The sequence below is a fragment of the Pipra filicauda genome, unplaced genomic scaffold, assembly GCF_003945595.2.
Source record: "Pipra filicauda isolate LSUMZ 115617 unplaced genomic scaffold, ASM394559v2 scaffold24_size8852520_pilon, whole genome shotgun sequence".
In the NCBI taxonomy this organism is placed as follows: Eukaryota; Metazoa; Chordata; class Aves; order Passeriformes; family Pipridae; genus Pipra; species Pipra filicauda.
The window spans coordinates 5,524,916-5,542,217 of record NW_024104365.1 but is presented as its reverse complement, the minus strand read 5'-3'; the positions used below and the strand labels follow the sequence as shown (position 1 = coordinate 5,542,217).

Genomic DNA, 17,302 nt, shown 5'->3' with positions numbered 1-17,302 from the left:
CACCAGAGAAAGAGCCTAACAGCAGGGATCTTGAAATTCTTGCTAGCCACAGAGCAATCTTATTTGCAGGCAGAAAGACTTCATCCACTGTGTTTTACTATTGTATCTGCCAGGTGGAACAGCCTCTAGAGGACAAAACATAATTCTGACTATAAACAAATAGCTTTTTCTAATATAATTTGATGGTAGGTGCATTTGTCCAGTACTGCAAAAAACCAGTGATTATTTGCAATGTTTAATTACTTGGCAAGCATAATATATGAAATATTGAAGTGCAAATGCTGAATGTTTACCACTGTTTGCAACAAAAATAAAACCCCCCATGCATTTTCTCTTTTAGAATGGTATCTTCGGTGTAAAATTTTTGACTTACAAGACACTTCATTAATATAGTGTCCATTACAAAAAAAGAATTTAACAAAGCAAGTTAAAAAGTGCCCTCTTACTGTGAAAAGGGACCTAAACAAGTCATTCCCTCTCACTCTCTCCACAGAGATCTACTAAGAATGAAAATTTGATATTTGCATCCACAAGGATTATAAGATTATCAATTCATGAAAAGCAAAAACGAATCTCTAAGACTGTACTTGAGCTTGCTTACAAATATAGAGAAAAGTATCTTCCTTGTATGTATGAACTAATGCCATTTTACTGGTTTGAATTTAGCACACCAGGGACATTAGTTCACTAGCATCCTTACTGATACATTATCTTGGTCACCTTAGGTCTCATTCAACCTCCTTTTTTGAATCGTTACAGGTTACTGTCTAAAATCAAGCCTGAAAAAATCAGTTAGATGTATACAAACTGAAGACTACACACTATTACATAAACAAAGTGTGCAGTCTAAATACAAAGACTGCATATACACTATGCCTTGCAAAGCAAAGGAATAGGTAAATTCCAGGCAAACCACATAAACCTAACTTTATGTCCCCATCAAACACATTCAGAGAACCACGTAAAGTGTACAGTGTACAAAACTGTGCCTGTCAACTTTCAGCCCTGAAAGACTCTGCTGGTTGCAAGATGCTTTGCTGTTTTCTCAGCTGCAAGACAGGTGTGCTAGGTCAGGCAATCACTACATCAGTCATACACTACCCGGGCCGCTCCTACATGCAACGAAATAACTGGGCCACTCAGTTATACCCCAGAACATACAAAGTGTATGCAGAAGACAGGATCAGCATGTACCAGCTTAAATGACAGGAAAAGTACCCATTGAATTCCCAAATCCTTACAGGCAGTGGTTTGGCAACTCCTATTTTAACTGTTCCAGTTGGAGCTCCTTTCAGTGCTTGTACTGCTTCCTCCAGGCTGCCATTTTCCAAATTGATATCGTTGACAAACATAAGCCGATCTCCAGGAAGAAGTCTGCCATCTTGCTCAGCCACACCTCCAGGAACTAATGAGCGAATCACAATTACAGTGTTTGCTGGATCAACAGGATCCTAATTAGATAAAAGGAAGAAAAGCATTTAATTTTATTTACTCTTTTATGTCCTGAGAGGCAAATTTTTATTTATGAACTTTTACTAACCCAAGGGAGTTGGGTTATTAAGAAGCTAGAGCTCTCCTCCAGGTGAACCCTCAGCAGGAGCAAACCCTCCAGTCCGTACTGCCCATACATTTATACTTTCACCTATTTTTAATTCTTCAATGTGAAAATTATTACTCCTTTCTAGGTGATGCCCCATCATGTATCTCCAGTATAAAGTATTACTAAATTGTACAAGTCAACTTTTGAGCTTGCAAATCTCATAATCGCTGATTGATGTTGAAGGCTGAAGAATATTATTAATTGCAGAGTGTTGTCTGTACATATCAAAATTCAAGTACTTCCTACTGCAACGACATGTTGCAGACTCCATCCTCCTTTACACTCAGTGGTCTGAGGATACAAGTGGGCAATGCAGGCTAGGGCAAAGGTAACACGTGTATTTTAGTGGACAAAGGACTTTCAATAACTCTCTTATACTTCATGGCACCAGATCTTGCTCAACTAAGAAAGCACTTAAGAGGCAAGTTCTTGTGCATGACTAATTAAACACTTTATGTGAGAGAGGAACATACGGATACAGCACTCTAATCAACAAGACAAAACAAAATGGTGTTTGTTTCAAAAAAAATAAACCTGTTTTGAAGTTCCCATCCTCCGGTGCACCGATTTTTATAAAAAAGCTAACATCAAATACCAGTAACAGGAACATATGTTTCTGTCATAACAATTATCACAGGTGCAAAACATCTGTGTGATTCTTACAGAACTACATTTACAAGGCACATCATGTTAATAATTCCAAGACACAGTTCACCTGAATGCGCACACAAAAAAGAACACCAAGAAACATAATCATGGAACAGCTTTACTGATAGCAGAAGTAAGAGAAAACCAAACATCCACAAACAGGCACTAAGCTGTAACAAGTTTCCACGCCAAGACATATATCTGAAAAGATGGACACCATCAAGGCAACATGTAAAAACTGCAGAAACTGGGAGACTGCTGAAAGCTGGTGTGAGAGAGAAGTGTTGAGGGAGGGAAGGAGGAAAGGAGGGAAGGACACTGAAAAGAAGTGTTCCTGATGGCAGTTAATGGAGTAAGAAGAATGCCATGGAGTTATAAAACACTTCACAAGTGGTAATATCACTAACATTGCTGGAGATAGAGCTTGAGCTTGAACACCGAAATCTTTCTCACTATTTTAACAACAGATAATTACACTGTCACTTTAGATGACACTACATGTCACTTTTTTTTTTTTTAATAAATACCTCTCTAGTCAATGTGACAGTCTTCTTTAGGGTAAGAAATTATGCAGACTTTTCTAGAGGCCTGCCATTGTATAAAACACGAGGAATGTATTAGTATGGCTGTAACTATCCTTAACTGTAGTCACTGTTCATTGAAAATTAATTGAAAATTTGAAGAAAACAGTGAAATACAAAGATAAATCTCCCTGTAAATTTATTGTTCGCAATCTTAGGTGAAGGCAGAAACTTCAGTGGCAAACTGAAATTTTTTTACTGCGTGTCAAAGAAGACAACATAGGACAACGCAATACTATAACATCAAAAAAGGTAAGTTTCAGAAAGCCAACTAAAGCTGTAAGACAGAATCATATTCATATTTGAAAAATATATTAACCAATTTAAGGCAGTTTCCACAGCCCTTTAGTACTATTATCCATAAACAAAATCCAGTGACTTACGCACCCACAATTTGTGTTAATGCTCAGAAGAGGCTGAAGCAAAAATATACTTTACTGTGTACTGACACAGACTTCAAATACTCCAGCTCAGCTATGACATCTCACTGCACAGCATCATGAGTAACATATGAGAGAGTAGTCATTGTTTCATAAAACAGACACTTGACTATGCCTTTATCCTTCAGATTATTACAATACACTGCTCTTCACTTTTATCAGTGTGCAAATGCAAAATCTAAGGCATAGGCTAATTCTAAGCAGTGCCCTGGGGGCACAATTTCCATCTGGAAGTGATCTCCAGATGTAAATGCATATACTCCTAGGGACAAGATCCAGTAGAAACCTGGAAGGAGACTGGGTCCTGCACCACCACCAAACAGCTCACCAAAAGCCTATACTGACCACAGTATAGGGAGAAAATACTTGAAGTCAGATTAAAAGTTATCCACTGAACAACTGGGAACAGGAGGAACATTTGTTTTGGAGATCCTGACCAAGTGCAGGCAAGAGACAGACACTGACCTGCTTACTGGAACACATCAAGAATCATAGCTTACATATCCAGGAATTCTGAAGTCAAATACAAAATGAATGGAGATGTTTAAGCACATCCTGGACAAACTGCAGCTAAGCAAGGGATTTCGGAATTGCAGCTCTGGATTTTAGTAAATCCTTCTTTAAGCACCTAAGTCCTTTATTGGATCTTGCCCTAAACACCTCACTGCAGGTGCACAATACATGGCTGAATCCCTGAATATTCTGGCTACATCATTCATTGTCCCTGGGTCACTATTAGACAGCTTTCTGAAGACCCTATTATATAACGGATTATCAGTTTTTCTGGAACCAGTATTACCACCATCATTAGAACCTGTAGTCTTAATACAGAAAGAAGAATATGTAATGCAATTAGTGAGATGCCTAAAACTAATTAGTGATTAGTTTTACTCTATTGCTTGGTTTCCATTAACATTTACCCTTAAAATACATATTTGGGACACACTGTAAGATGCAAAAAATACGAAGTATTTTGCCCTCTATTCAAAGAAGTGCAGAAGTTACCTGATAGTCCAATATGCTAAATCCAAGCCCCATACTCCCTTTCTCCAGCTCAATGTTCTGTACTTCTGTTTCCCACATTGCCAAAGATGAGCTTTGCACCTCTTCCATACTCTGACCCTCGTCAGCTGCTTCCAAAGCTGTTCCCTCTGTGTCCGAGGAGCCAATGAATCCAAGTTCTATGTGAGCCTGAGAAAAACAGTAAATGTTTACCAATAAAATGTAAACCCTTGTGAATATGCAGAGACAAAACTCTGTTTATGAAAAAAAAGATCAGAACTAGACATAAAGGAAGTTCAAGCCCCCAGCAGATTTAATAAACAAGTCTGATAAACCTAGCACAGAATTCACATATCCTTTTAACAAAATAGCCCTGCTGTAAGTATATGAAAGTACTCCCTGAAAAAACTTTTACAAAATGGAATTTCTGTCAAACGAAAAACTTCAAAAAGCTTCATTAGTACATGCATTCAAATATACAGGAAATATCTGTTATTAAATGGTATGTCTAAATGTAATAATACTGATAGTAGTCAGAATATTCAATAAAAGAAAAAATACACGCACACATACACAGACATCTACGTTCTTCACTTGGTTTCATAGAAAAGCTTAGATCCTATAAACTGAATTTGGTGCCTTGCCCAGAACTCAAAATTAACTGTGTCTCTTTTCATATAAATGTTATTGCTTTGCATACTACACTGTAGGCCAGCCATTCCTACATATTTAATTCATCAGACTGCCAAGAGCTCTACAAGTATGAGTGACAGAAGCATCAGCCACTGAATGCACACAGAGTTCTGTGCAACACAAACCCAGAAAGCAAAGTTTAAAACCGGAATAAATATACTCAGATTCTAAACAACACACAGTTCGATTCGCCATACCTCTACCTCTCACCTACAGAACAGAAGTACATTACTCAGACAGACAGCCCTGCATCCCAGAATATTTCTGCCCATGACCAACCAGGATTGACATCTTCTGGTGGCCTAAAGAATGGCTGATAAACATAATTTGCCTTTTCCTATTTGTCCTACAATATTAAAACATATTTCTAATCTTGCAGAAGAACTCGATCTGTTTCTTCCTCAAGGAAACAGTAATTTTCAGTGATCTTTTAAAGACACAATACCTTTTCTGTGAGCTGAACCTCAGATAGACTTAGACTCTCTAGCACTTCTGGTTGAGTGATGAGGGGAGCTACTGGACGACAGCACACCATTGTCACCTTAATAGGCAGCTCTTTCAAGATACTGACCACATCCTTGTGGTTTTCCCCAATCAAAGAGATCTCATTCACCTCAATAAATAAAGGATACATACTGGTTAAAACTACAGAGTATTTAGAACAACAATGAACAAAAAAAGCCCCACAAACCTCAACTCACTAATCACCTCATTAAAAAAAAAAATTCCCATGCTAATAGACACTGTCAACCCTTAATTTCTATTCAGTTCAATGTTCAGAATGAGCACCAAGATAAGTACTGAACTGAATGTACAGTCTTATAAAATTGCATGACATCACCCTACAAGCCGCACATACTCTGCAACTTCATGTTTCTTGCATTCATGTAAACGAAATTCACATTTTAATTCTGAGAAAATAATTTAGAAAAATAATCCAGTGTTCAGTACCTTCACTGTGTAGGGATATTCCTATTAAATCCTAATACTTTTGCTACATATTCTTTTTTTGTGACTGTCCTGGTTTCAGTGGGGATAGAGTTCATTTATTCTCAGTAGCTGGTGCAGCATTGTGCTTTGGATTCAGTACGAGAATAATGTTGATAACACAGTGGTGTTTTGATTGCAACTAAGTGTATTTATCCTACAGAAAGGACTTTTTAGTGTCTTGTGCTCTGCCAGTGAGGAGGTACAAAAAAGAAAAAGTGGCTGCATGGTACTTAATTGCTAGCTGAGCTTAAACCATGACACAGACCTTGGACTGCATCTGAAAAATCCACTACCATCTGAGAAATAAATGTAGGTATATGCAGCCACATAAATACACATAACTGCACATGAAGTGACTGCTCAACCTCTAACTGGTATGCAATTAGATATGCCACATTCCCAAGGTCATAACCCATGAGAAGCAACTTACTGCTCAAAAACCTTACTGAATGCAGACTAAGCTAAGGTAGTATTTTTTCTTACTTCCAGCAGTTCATCTCCACTGAACAGCTTGCCACTGCGTCCAACTGGCCCCTCTGGTAAGATAGATCTGATGAAATGATGTCCCACTGTAGCTTCAAGGCTTATCCCCAACCCACTGCTTTCACTAAATTTGTTAACTACAGCCACCTAAAGTAAGATTAAGAAACAGTTACATTTGACGTATTTACAGCCATACCTGTTAGTTTCCATTTCAATTTACAAATTATGAGGTCGATATTCCAGAAGTGAGAAACCACAAGTATTGTCATGTGTAATGGGGCAGTCAGTTAAAAACTGGAACTTTGATCACATACCACTTCACAATACACAAGTAAGAACTGTATGACAATAATATATCTAATAATACACACTTCTGCAGACACATCACCTATGGCATATGTTTTTGCAGTAGCTCCTAAACTCAGATACCACTTTTCAACTGTATCTACAGTATATGTTCTATACATTTTTTACACCATTACATCAAACCATTTATTCAGTATGCAGAATGGGTATGAAATTTCAAATTCTAGCTAATGAGGGGAGCTTTGAGTTTCATATTAAATATTATTTTTTTCTATAATACACATTTGTTCTCTTGAAGCTAGGAAATCAGTGAAACAATACTCATAGGCACAGCAATCTAACAAGTCTATGATTGTTTGGCAAAATACAGAAAAATGTATATCCTCATACAAATATTATATAAAAATAATCTCAACAGACTAAGAGGCATATGTATAATTCTTATACATGAATGAACAAATACAATGCAAACATAGTTCCATCCATATGTTGTTAACATAACAGATGGGCAGATTAAAGGGCATTTAATAACAGTAAATAGAATTTACCTACCACTATTTCATAATTCGAACCCATAATCCTCTGCCACTTTATCTTTGTAGCTTCTTCTTCTGCAGTAGTTAGCTGGAAATCTAAAAATTATATGTGAGATTACTGTGACAAAGAATAAAATAATTAGTCTGTTCCTATAAGTGACAAAGTATATGGAACATACAAGATGGCACAATCAGGAACATACAACATGACACAACCCTTCCCATGATGCCAGAACTCTCCCAAATATGACTAAAAATCTGCCATGTTTTGTCTCATCAAGCTTGGGTTTACCAAAGGAAAAACCTGCAAAATACTATTAAGATTCCAACCCTGCAAAACTAATTGTGTATTTTGAAAGAAATGAAGTTCAGTCCAACAGTTTGGTGCGTGTAGCTGGGAAGAAAGGACACATATTTAAACTAGCCTCAGAGTTAGGTGAATTTTTTGCAATTTTTCAAGATAATAGGCACAAAAAATATTTAGAAGTTGCATGCATGCCCTGAGCATGTGTTAAATCAGACTGTATGTGGGCTGATTAGACTGATTCAGGGAGATGGCTGAAATACTGAAAAATGTAAACTGCATACTAATCCTTTCAGACAGGCACTGCATTTTACAGAGAGCATCCAAAGACACAATCTTGACATTTTGTATTTTCAAAACCATGAGCACAACTGTAAAAGATTTTTCTGAAACTGTAAGCCCTAGAGGACAGTGACAGAATGCAGGAAGTCCCACCTCTATTTTTTTTTTTATTATGTTAGACTCACATATGTGCACACACACAACGACATAAGATTCTAATAGCTAAAGAGTAGCAGTGAACTTGGAAAGAAAGGAAGTGGACAAAGTAATGATGTGGTGAAAATCACAGTGACAGGCTAGGCAGCAAACTCTGGCAACTCTTAACTTAATTGAAAGTTTATCTGCAGGCTGAAAAAACTGAGAAATGCTTTCTTCCTGCTCATTTTGCCCTCATTTACATTGTCTAGGCTCTATGGTAGGAAGAAATAAAAAGCAGTATTTAGATATAACAGCCAGCAAGCACAGCAGGTTTAAAAGAACCCTACATATTCAAGGGCCATGGTCTGGACTGTGCCTGTAGTAAATACCCAAATAAACCCTTCGGATATGAATGTTCATCACAGGCAAAGACAAGAATCTTCATCACAAAGTTGCCAAATCCCACTGATTCTAGTAAGAATATAAAATGTCTAACAGCCTTGAACAGTGTTTTAAGTCTAGTCATTACTTGGAAACATTACTACACATAAAGCCAGATGATGTGTGGCATTCAAATAGGACAATACTTTCCCCAAAGCAGAGACCCAGCAGCATCTGAAGGAAAGGCATTAAAAAGAAATTCCTTCATCTATCCAAGATAATAGAAAGCATGAATTATGAAAAGAAAAACATCACAAAACTCTTCAGTTCCCCTTTCGCTCTGGAAGTAGGAAAATGTCACAAAACACGCCATGTGCTGTCTCAATCTGGAAAACATATCATCACATAGGACTTCTGAAATGCAAAACAGTGTTCTAAGAGCTCAAGAGGGAAAAAAATACTCAGAAAATAAGACAGAGTATGGGAGAAGTTGGAGAAGAATATCAGTGCACTAGAACTGACTGAATTTCAAACGTTACCAGAGAACACAGATTGAAATTAATGCAAGCTCAGAAATTTGTGAAAAGGAAGTTTATCAAAAGAAGTGGAAGTCCTGGAACTGTAGCTGAGAAGATGTGGACAATTTGGAAGATAAAGTATATTGGGGAATGAGGAAGAAAAAAGCTTTTTCTAGACTAGACTAGAAAGAGTAGATACACAAAACTGGACTAAGAGAGGACCGAGCAAGTGGCAAAAGCAGACTGCTTCATATGACATCTTTGGCATATAATTATTTTCAGACACATATAGTAGTCAAGATCCTACAGCACTCATGATCAAGAGTACATGATTAAACATATAACTACTTTGACTTATTAGTTCTACCTCAGCTAAACAGCATACGAATGGAAAGACACAAAAAACATCTGATCTAAAAACATCTGATCTTAGTGTAAGCACACACAAGTGCATCTTCATAGAATAAAATATTAAACCTTGAGAACCTGTCTCCTGTTGTTTCATGTCATCTCCAATATTTACCACACTGGCACTGCATGGCAATGATGGGGATCCCTGTTCTGTTTCACTGTTATCTGGAAAAAAAGAAGAAATCTTTTCAGCTATTTTATGTTGTAATATTCATCAAGCTCACAGGTATGCTTCAGGGCATCAACTCTCTCTTCCATTGGACTTCAGAGTACAGTAGTCCCATTTGACAAATGGAATCTGGCATAGGGGGCCCAGAAGAAACATCACATTTCAAAGACATTGTCTCTCCTGTTAACACTTTGCCTTCTCCAAAGAGTTTTCAATAAAACAAATAAACAACAGAAAAGCACAACTACCAGTACCTGCATTTCTATCACTGAAAATATATCTAAATACATTCCTTAGCATTCTTGTATTAACTTTTTTTTTGTTTTTTTTCATGCAATTCAGGAAGTTGACACTGAAAACAAAAATGCTAGAGACTTGGAGACTTGCATAACTGAAATACTTTTCATTTGCAGAAAACCTCTACCACAAAGTTCTGTTATCTCTGTTGCTGACTGTCAGGTGTCTTGAACATCTATTGGCTGGAGAAACAGCACTGAGCATTTTGTCTTTATTTTTTGCTAAAGCTGGGAGCAAGAGGATGACATACAGATAACATACTACTGGGTGTTTGAAAATCTTGCACAAGGTGGGTATTATGCCACAGCTGATGAATTATGACGTACTTTTACTGATACCAAACTATAACACAAGTAACTGTTTGTGCATCCAGCCTCCGCTCAGGTATCCTGTGTTCAAGCACACTGACTTCCAATATCTGGCACATATACTTCAATATGTGCAGAGTATATAAGATTAAGCTTCACTAATCTCATGTTATCAGCAGCAAAATTAATATGGGTCTTTAGCTTATGAATATTGTACACACACATCAGATTATTAATAACCTCTAGGTGTAGGCCACACCTCTCGTACATGGAGCTTGTGACATGCAAGAGTGAAAGGAGCTAAGATTTGCTTTTGCTCATTGAGGAGGCTATCTCTCTGCTTGCTTTTGAATGCAGCTTTCACTCTTGAGCATGAATAAAAGATTTGCTACCTTCTTGCCATTTGAAGATTTGCAAGATCAAAATCTTGAAGCAATTCAGACAGAAGTGTGCAATGCAGGGCAGAAATTTCAACACTCAATTCGAAAATGTAGCAAATAATACCATTATGTCTACAAGATTAATCAAACCATAGCAGACCACATTCTGCCCTCATGTACAGCAGCTCTGCCCAGCAGCTCTGCCAACAGTAACAGCTACCCAGAATGAATCTGGCCTATTTTATTTCCAGTTTGCAATTGAGAAGAAAAATGTTTCAAGCCAACTTCAAAGCAAAGTCAGTTTTAATTACCTTTGGCTGTGCTACTATCCTTTGTTTGGAACTGTAAGTCCTTTTCAACAGAAGCACTGAAGTCCTCCTGGGGCGGAATATGATTTTCCTGCTTAAGACCTCTTCTGATCAAAGTGAGCCGAACCGTTTGTCCCGTGTGCCGCAAAACGTCAACTGCTTGCTGGTTAGTAAAACCCTGAAGATTTGTTCCATCCACCTGCAGAATTAAGCAGCTTTTCAGTCCACCCAGAAAAAAAAAGTCCAGGGCAAAATAATACGGTGAGCTCTCAGCATCTGTTAGCCTGAGCACAAAGCAAGTGTAGGAGCAAGAACAAAAGCTATATGACTTAATGAAATTGGATGAGCTAAGCACTTCCATTGGAGTACCGCACAGCTAGGCGACAACCAGCACTACACCGCAGAGAGGGGAAGCGCTCCAGGTGCCCACAACGGTGCGGCCGGGCAGATCTGCTCTGCAAAGTGGGAGAAGACATAGCACGTGCTGTCCAGGGCACACTGTGCAGCCTGTCTGCTTGACCATTTCAGCCATCTCTACCTCCAAGGAGAAAATACTGGGTGAATTAACCAACACAGCCATGGCTAGGAGTGCTGGGGACAGGAGGGTTAAGGAAAGATACACTGATCCATGGTGGTAAAAAGAACTGGAGAGCACAGTCATTCTGAGGCCAAGGAACCTCAGATACAGGGAATTCTACTACTGAACACCATGAAGTCCCATTTCCCAATCAAACACAGTCACAACCAACCACATGTTCTCACTGGTTCATCATTTTAATATTTTAAAGATAAGATTTTGGCCTCTTCTGTTTGAAACTATCTCATTATCTCATTAATTCAGTGTTTTTTTCTGGAACTCAAAACTTTGGCATTGTTCAATTTCATCCCATTATCCCTAGCACACACCCAATTTTATTCTTCTCCCTGCAAACTCTGTAATATCCTTTCTCAATTTACCCTTCTGTGCCTTAAATTTCTGAAATACTTCTAATAATACTATGTTCCTGTAGCTTTTCCTGTCTGTCTACACAACACATATATTTCATTATTTTAATTGCTCCTCCATGAAGAACGAATCCCTCTGGACTCTTGATCATTTTGTTGTTCTTCTCTTAATTTCTTCCACCTCTGGTGCTCTTCTAAGTATAAAGTAACCAAAAATCACATGGGGTTATTCAATTTTTTCTCCATGCTTAAGCAAACCATGTTTAAAAAATGTTTATTATTCTTTTGTCTGAGAACACTCAAATAATTTTCTTCTTCTGCATCTGCAGTAGAAGAAGCAAACAAACTGCAATAATCAAGTCCAGCCATTTGTATTCAGCATGTAAATCATTACCAAAAACATATACTTCCACAAACAAACATGCAGGCACATTTAGAGAGAGACATTAACTTGCTCTTAGTGCTGCCTAAGGAGAGATCTATGAGGGACACAAAAATGCACTCCCTCTGTTCATGACCTGATTTTCACTAAACAAATAACATTTTATGGATGAAAATATGTTCTTTTTTCTCTGAGCATCTAAAACTTTTATAACATACTTTTAAAAATCATTTTGAAAAGTTGTGCAAATTTAATCAAACTTTAAAACTTTGCACTTACTAAGATCCTACTGATAAGATACACACATGAAATACAGATTTTTTAAAGAAGTACAAGTTAGGAGTGGATAACATAATCAGAAAGAGAATGTGATCAAATATTCTATCAAAAAAGGCCTCATCCTTTCAATAGCATTTAAGTATTTTAAACAAGTACTATATAAGCATTTCTTTACAATTTAAAGAAGCAGAATTTTGCAGACAAGTGATCTTGCTTCCTTTTGTGTTTACTTACAACTATAATTTGATCTCCCACATGGATTCTGCCATCATGTTCAACAGCACTGCCTTTTGTAATGCTTTTCACAAAGATACCAGAAGGTTCTGGGATGAAGAAACAGGAAAAATTAAATTAACTAATTTATTAAGAAACAATTTAAATAATACAACAATCTCTAACTAATGGCACCAGTCAAAGACAGAAAAAAAAACAACCCACAATCTCAAAGTAAGATAAGAAAATAATCATGAAGAAAAGTAAAGATTTAAGTGAAACATAAATATTACTAAAGGATGAACTTCATTAATGTCACCTTGCATTGCACCAGCTTTCATTCAAAATCTTACAATGCCAAATTCACAATTCTTGCTGGAAAATAAAAAATATTCCAACTTACTTTAACCTAAATATTGAAACCAACATCAACAAGGAACGTATCTCTGACTTCTGTCAAATTTGGACAGAAAATTCAGCTTCAGTATACTAATCTGGTAAACTCTGAATTTTCTATGTACTTAATAATTGCTTAAGAAAATGCATGTTTGAATAACCAAATCCAGAAAATTATAAGCAAACAGGACCACAACTTACATTTGAACCAGCTTTTAAGTACAGATGCCAATATTAGATAAAACAAAAATTTTTTTAAAAAAACCAAAAAATCCCAAACCAAAAAAAAACAACAAAAAAAAAGCCACAAACAAACAAAAAACCCCTAAGACAGAACTATTTTAGACAGTTATTAATTTTGAATCAGAAAAGAAAGGAATATATAGAGAACATCTACAGAAGCGATGTTTTACTAAAAGAAATTCATTTCAGGAGAAACACACTTGTCTGTGAAACAACTTCAACAGCTCAATAAAGTGAAAATCTCTGGAGTTTCTACATGCTCATTTTGCACATCATACATGAAATTGAGAAAAATAACAGCATAAACAGGCATGAAATCAGGTCTGACAGTTACAGGCCTGTAACACTGATATCAGAAATCTCAAAAGAATCTACTTTCTCTCAACAAATGTTCCCACTGTTAAATGAATATGTTTGATATGAAGATAATTCACTACAAAATGCATTCTAAAAGTTGTCAGATCCTTTACAGACCTGAAGTTAACTTTTTACTGGCCTTATTATGACAAAAGTTAGCAGGAAGGAGGGCTAATGATCCAATTCAGCTTAGGAAAAATAAGATTACAAATATATTAAAGTCACATCACTGACAAGTCTCTTTTTTTTTTTTTTTTTTTTTTAAGCTGTTGTTTCCACAACAACTGGTCTTACTGAATTCAAGGTATTCTTATATCCTGTAACAGCTGTATGATAACACAAAAAGTTGTTATTTGTCATTCATGAAAGATTCAGCCATGGATCTTTTTGTCCAGTAGTTTTATTGCTACTTCTCTGACAGCAAAGTTATCCTGTAACTAAGTGTTAAGTCACAAAACTGAGTTACCTAATCAGTTCCTAGGTTAAGAATATTCTACATAGTTACACACAGCACAGTAATTTCAAATCAAAGACTCGTGATACCCAAACACTAAATCAGTTAAAATATGCTCTCAGATCTATCACATGTTCTGCATTTTAATTTGTCTCTTAAAGATTCAACTGGAAGCTGCTAAACAGTGGACTTGCACAAACTGTGACCATCCTGTCCTATGCAACAAGACTGTTAAAATTTAGTCCAGATTTTCCAAGTCGACAAACTAAGCTATATACTGCCAATAATGCAGAGTGCACCTATCCATACATTTTTCTAACAATATATATGTGGGTGCAAGTCAAAGCAATAGCTCTTTGAGAAGTTTTACAACACATTCAACAAATATCCCTTCATAGCAATACTGGATTTGCCAAATCCCCCCCAGGGAGGCCTAACAGAGTTCAGAATAATTTTTCAGAAGAATGCAGTGGAAACTGCAAAGTAAAAATACACAGAACCGTACATGAATATTGTTGCATGTGTTTATTTAAATAAACTTATTTATTGTCTGCCACGGTCCACGGGCCAACAAACATTTATTGTATCTATATCTATTGTATTCTTGATCTGCCAGCAGCACTATTCACATTGTTAACAATTTAATAACAATACCTTCTCAAACTACTCAAATGGCTAATGTATTACCTTGTAAGAGCCTTTTAAAAACGAAAATGTAATTTTAAAAGCCCGGCTATTTCTAACAAAGAGGGCTCAACCTATTTTAGAACTGTTTTTCAAAAACATATAAACATAAGCTTTAGCCAAAAGTGAAGATAAAAACTGATTTAAAAATAGAGGTGGGATTCTATAATAACACCAACTGCTTTTATTCTGAATGTCCTTCTCACTAAAGGAAAATAATTCTTTTTCCCTTACAAACTTTAAATAGATTTTCATATTGTCAAGGGTTCTTTTAAGAGATGCTATAGCAAAATTAAGTCTTGGATGCATATATACCATAGTATGCAATAGATTGTATAGTAAAGTGCAGAAATCTACCATTACCTGATGTTTTGTCTCCAATGTAACCAGCAATAGTTATTCCTAAACCTTGGTTGTTTTTAGTAAGTTCAACATTAAATTTCTCCCCATCTTCACAGCCATCAATAGAAGCATCTGCCTAATAAGAAAACAGTAATTAGATTTTTTTTTTCTTTAAAGATCCTTCACATTCTTTAATGTCATTAACATGTAAAATTAGATGCAATCATAAAAAAGAAAGTGCAAACTTTCCTTACACTCTTTGCTGTTCACCACAGAAATGAGAAATAGGTTAACACTCCTCATGGTGAAGCAATACGGGGCAGGTCATGTACTCTCCACCTCACTGCTCCAGTATATTACCTCTAACCTATAAAATCATTATTTGATGACTAAAATGATCGGTAGATTTGTACAAATTGAATAATGAATTGCTTGTACAGTAATTTAGACATATATGTATATGAATAAGTAGCTTGCTGCCCTTCTGGTGCCTTCTCTGAACCAGCTTTAGATGGCTGGGTTATTAAAAAGAAGAAAAAAAGTCATAATTCTATTTTGTATGCTATTTGTTTAAATTTCTCTGCAATAACTACAGCTATGTTTTTTAAACTTGTCAAAAATTTGGGAGTAAATAATTAATTTATTTACTGTTAATGGAAGTAAAATACATACTAAAATCCCATTTTTACAATAGTGGTTTTGTAAAAAACTGTAGAAAAAACTACTTATAAAAATTAATTTCAACTTTAAAAAAGTTTTGGATTTAATTTTTTCATCTTTCAGTTGTCTAAAACAGACAGTTTCTAGCCATTTCAATAACTGATATGTGATTACATATAAAAGGTTTTAATTTCATTGTATTTATATGGGCATCAATATTTATGCATACATTTAAAACAGGATTTCATAAAGTAAAAATCCATCAAGATCCTGCTATACTCTTCTTTTATTCTGTCCTTTCTGCATGCCAAGTAGCAGCTAATATTTTTTAAAGTGCAAATATGGCAACCAGACAGATACTAATCAAACCTAGTTTGACTAGATAAGTATGCATGTGCCTAAAGAAAGAAGATTTCAGGAGAGCTATGACGCTACTTGCCAAGAGAATCTGATTCCAGTTCTTTATCTGAACAACTCCAACCAAAACCAAAATTAAACACAAGAAAAAAAAATTGCTACTGCATTAGCCATCTCTCTACTTGATAATACAGGATTGCTTTGGCCAGAGGTAATACCACTAAAAAACTGATCTAATTTCTATAACCTCATGAATTTTTACAGGATAGACATCTACAGGTGAACATGACAAGAAGTGGCCATTTTGAAAAGCCATTCTGCTCTCAATAATAGCTGTAAGCACATCTTGAAGTCTTCACCCACACTGTATTTGATTACAAGAAACTAACAAACCAAGCTGTTTGCATCATCATCTTCACTTCAGACCCAAATCAGTAAGTCTTGCACAACTGTTAACAAGGTGCTCCTTCCAAGAACAAGACTTGCAGAAGTTTAAAAACAGCCTACGTTCTGCCAGAAGAGAGGTACCAGGAAGAAGGTATTGAAAAGTAAGGAAAAGGAGAAGAAGGTGTCAAAAAATTTAAATTTTGCCCCTTGGCTGCTTTGAGCTACTTCCTCAGTACTAGAAATCTTATACCTCCTGCAGCTGCAGATACTTCCTTCAACATTGCATCATATACTGGTGGTGAATGGTGTTGTATCCAGTTGTTGGCCAGTCACTAGTGGCATGCCTCAGGAATCAGCGTTGGGCCCAGTCCTGTTTAATATCTTTACTGATGATCTGGATGAGGTGATTGAGTCTACCATTAGCAAATTTGAAGATGGCAACCAGTTCAGAGGGAGTGTCAATATGCTGGAAGGTAGGAGGGCTCTGCAGAGGGACCTGGACAGGCTGGATCAATGGGCCAAATCCAGTGGTACGAGATTCAACAAGGCCAAGTGCCAGGTCACATGCCTTTTGGCCATAACAACCCCCTGCAGCACTACAGGTGGGGAGAGAGTGGCTGGACAGTGGCCAGACAGAAAGGGACCTGGGGATAATGATTGAGAGGAAGATGAACATGAGCCAGTAGTGAGCCCAGGTGGCCAAGAAGGCCAATGGCATTCTGGCCTGTATCAGGAACCGTGTGGCCAGCAGGACCAGGGAAGTGATTATTTCCCTGTATGCGGCACTGGTGAGGCCCTTGCTTGAATCCTGAGTCCATTTCTGGGCCC

At 36.7% G+C, this 17,302-nt stretch overlaps 1 protein-coding gene across 1 annotated transcript in view; it reads right to left on the bottom strand.

Annotated features, from left to right (window-relative positions):
• MPDZ (multiple PDZ domain crumbs cell polarity complex component) overlaps positions 1-17,302 on the bottom strand; it is a 97,383-nt gene that overhangs the window by 76,856 nt on the left and 3,225 nt on the right. Inside the window, exons 6-14 of the mRNA XM_039381950.1 lie at positions 15,092-15,202; positions 12,616-12,704; positions 10,779-10,974; positions 9,380-9,478; positions 7,296-7,375; positions 6,438-6,584; positions 5,410-5,577; positions 4,275-4,460; positions 1,242-1,451 (exon numbers count right to left, since the gene is read on the bottom strand). Coding sequence (XP_039237884.1) covers positions 1,242-1,451; positions 4,275-4,460; positions 5,410-5,577; positions 6,438-6,584; positions 7,296-7,375; positions 9,380-9,478; positions 10,779-10,974; positions 12,616-12,704; positions 15,092-15,202 — 1,286 coding nt within the window. The remainder of the gene's footprint in view (positions 1-1,241; positions 1,452-4,274; positions 4,461-5,409; positions 5,578-6,437; positions 6,585-7,295; positions 7,376-9,379; positions 9,479-10,778; positions 10,975-12,615; positions 12,705-15,091; positions 15,203-17,302) is intronic.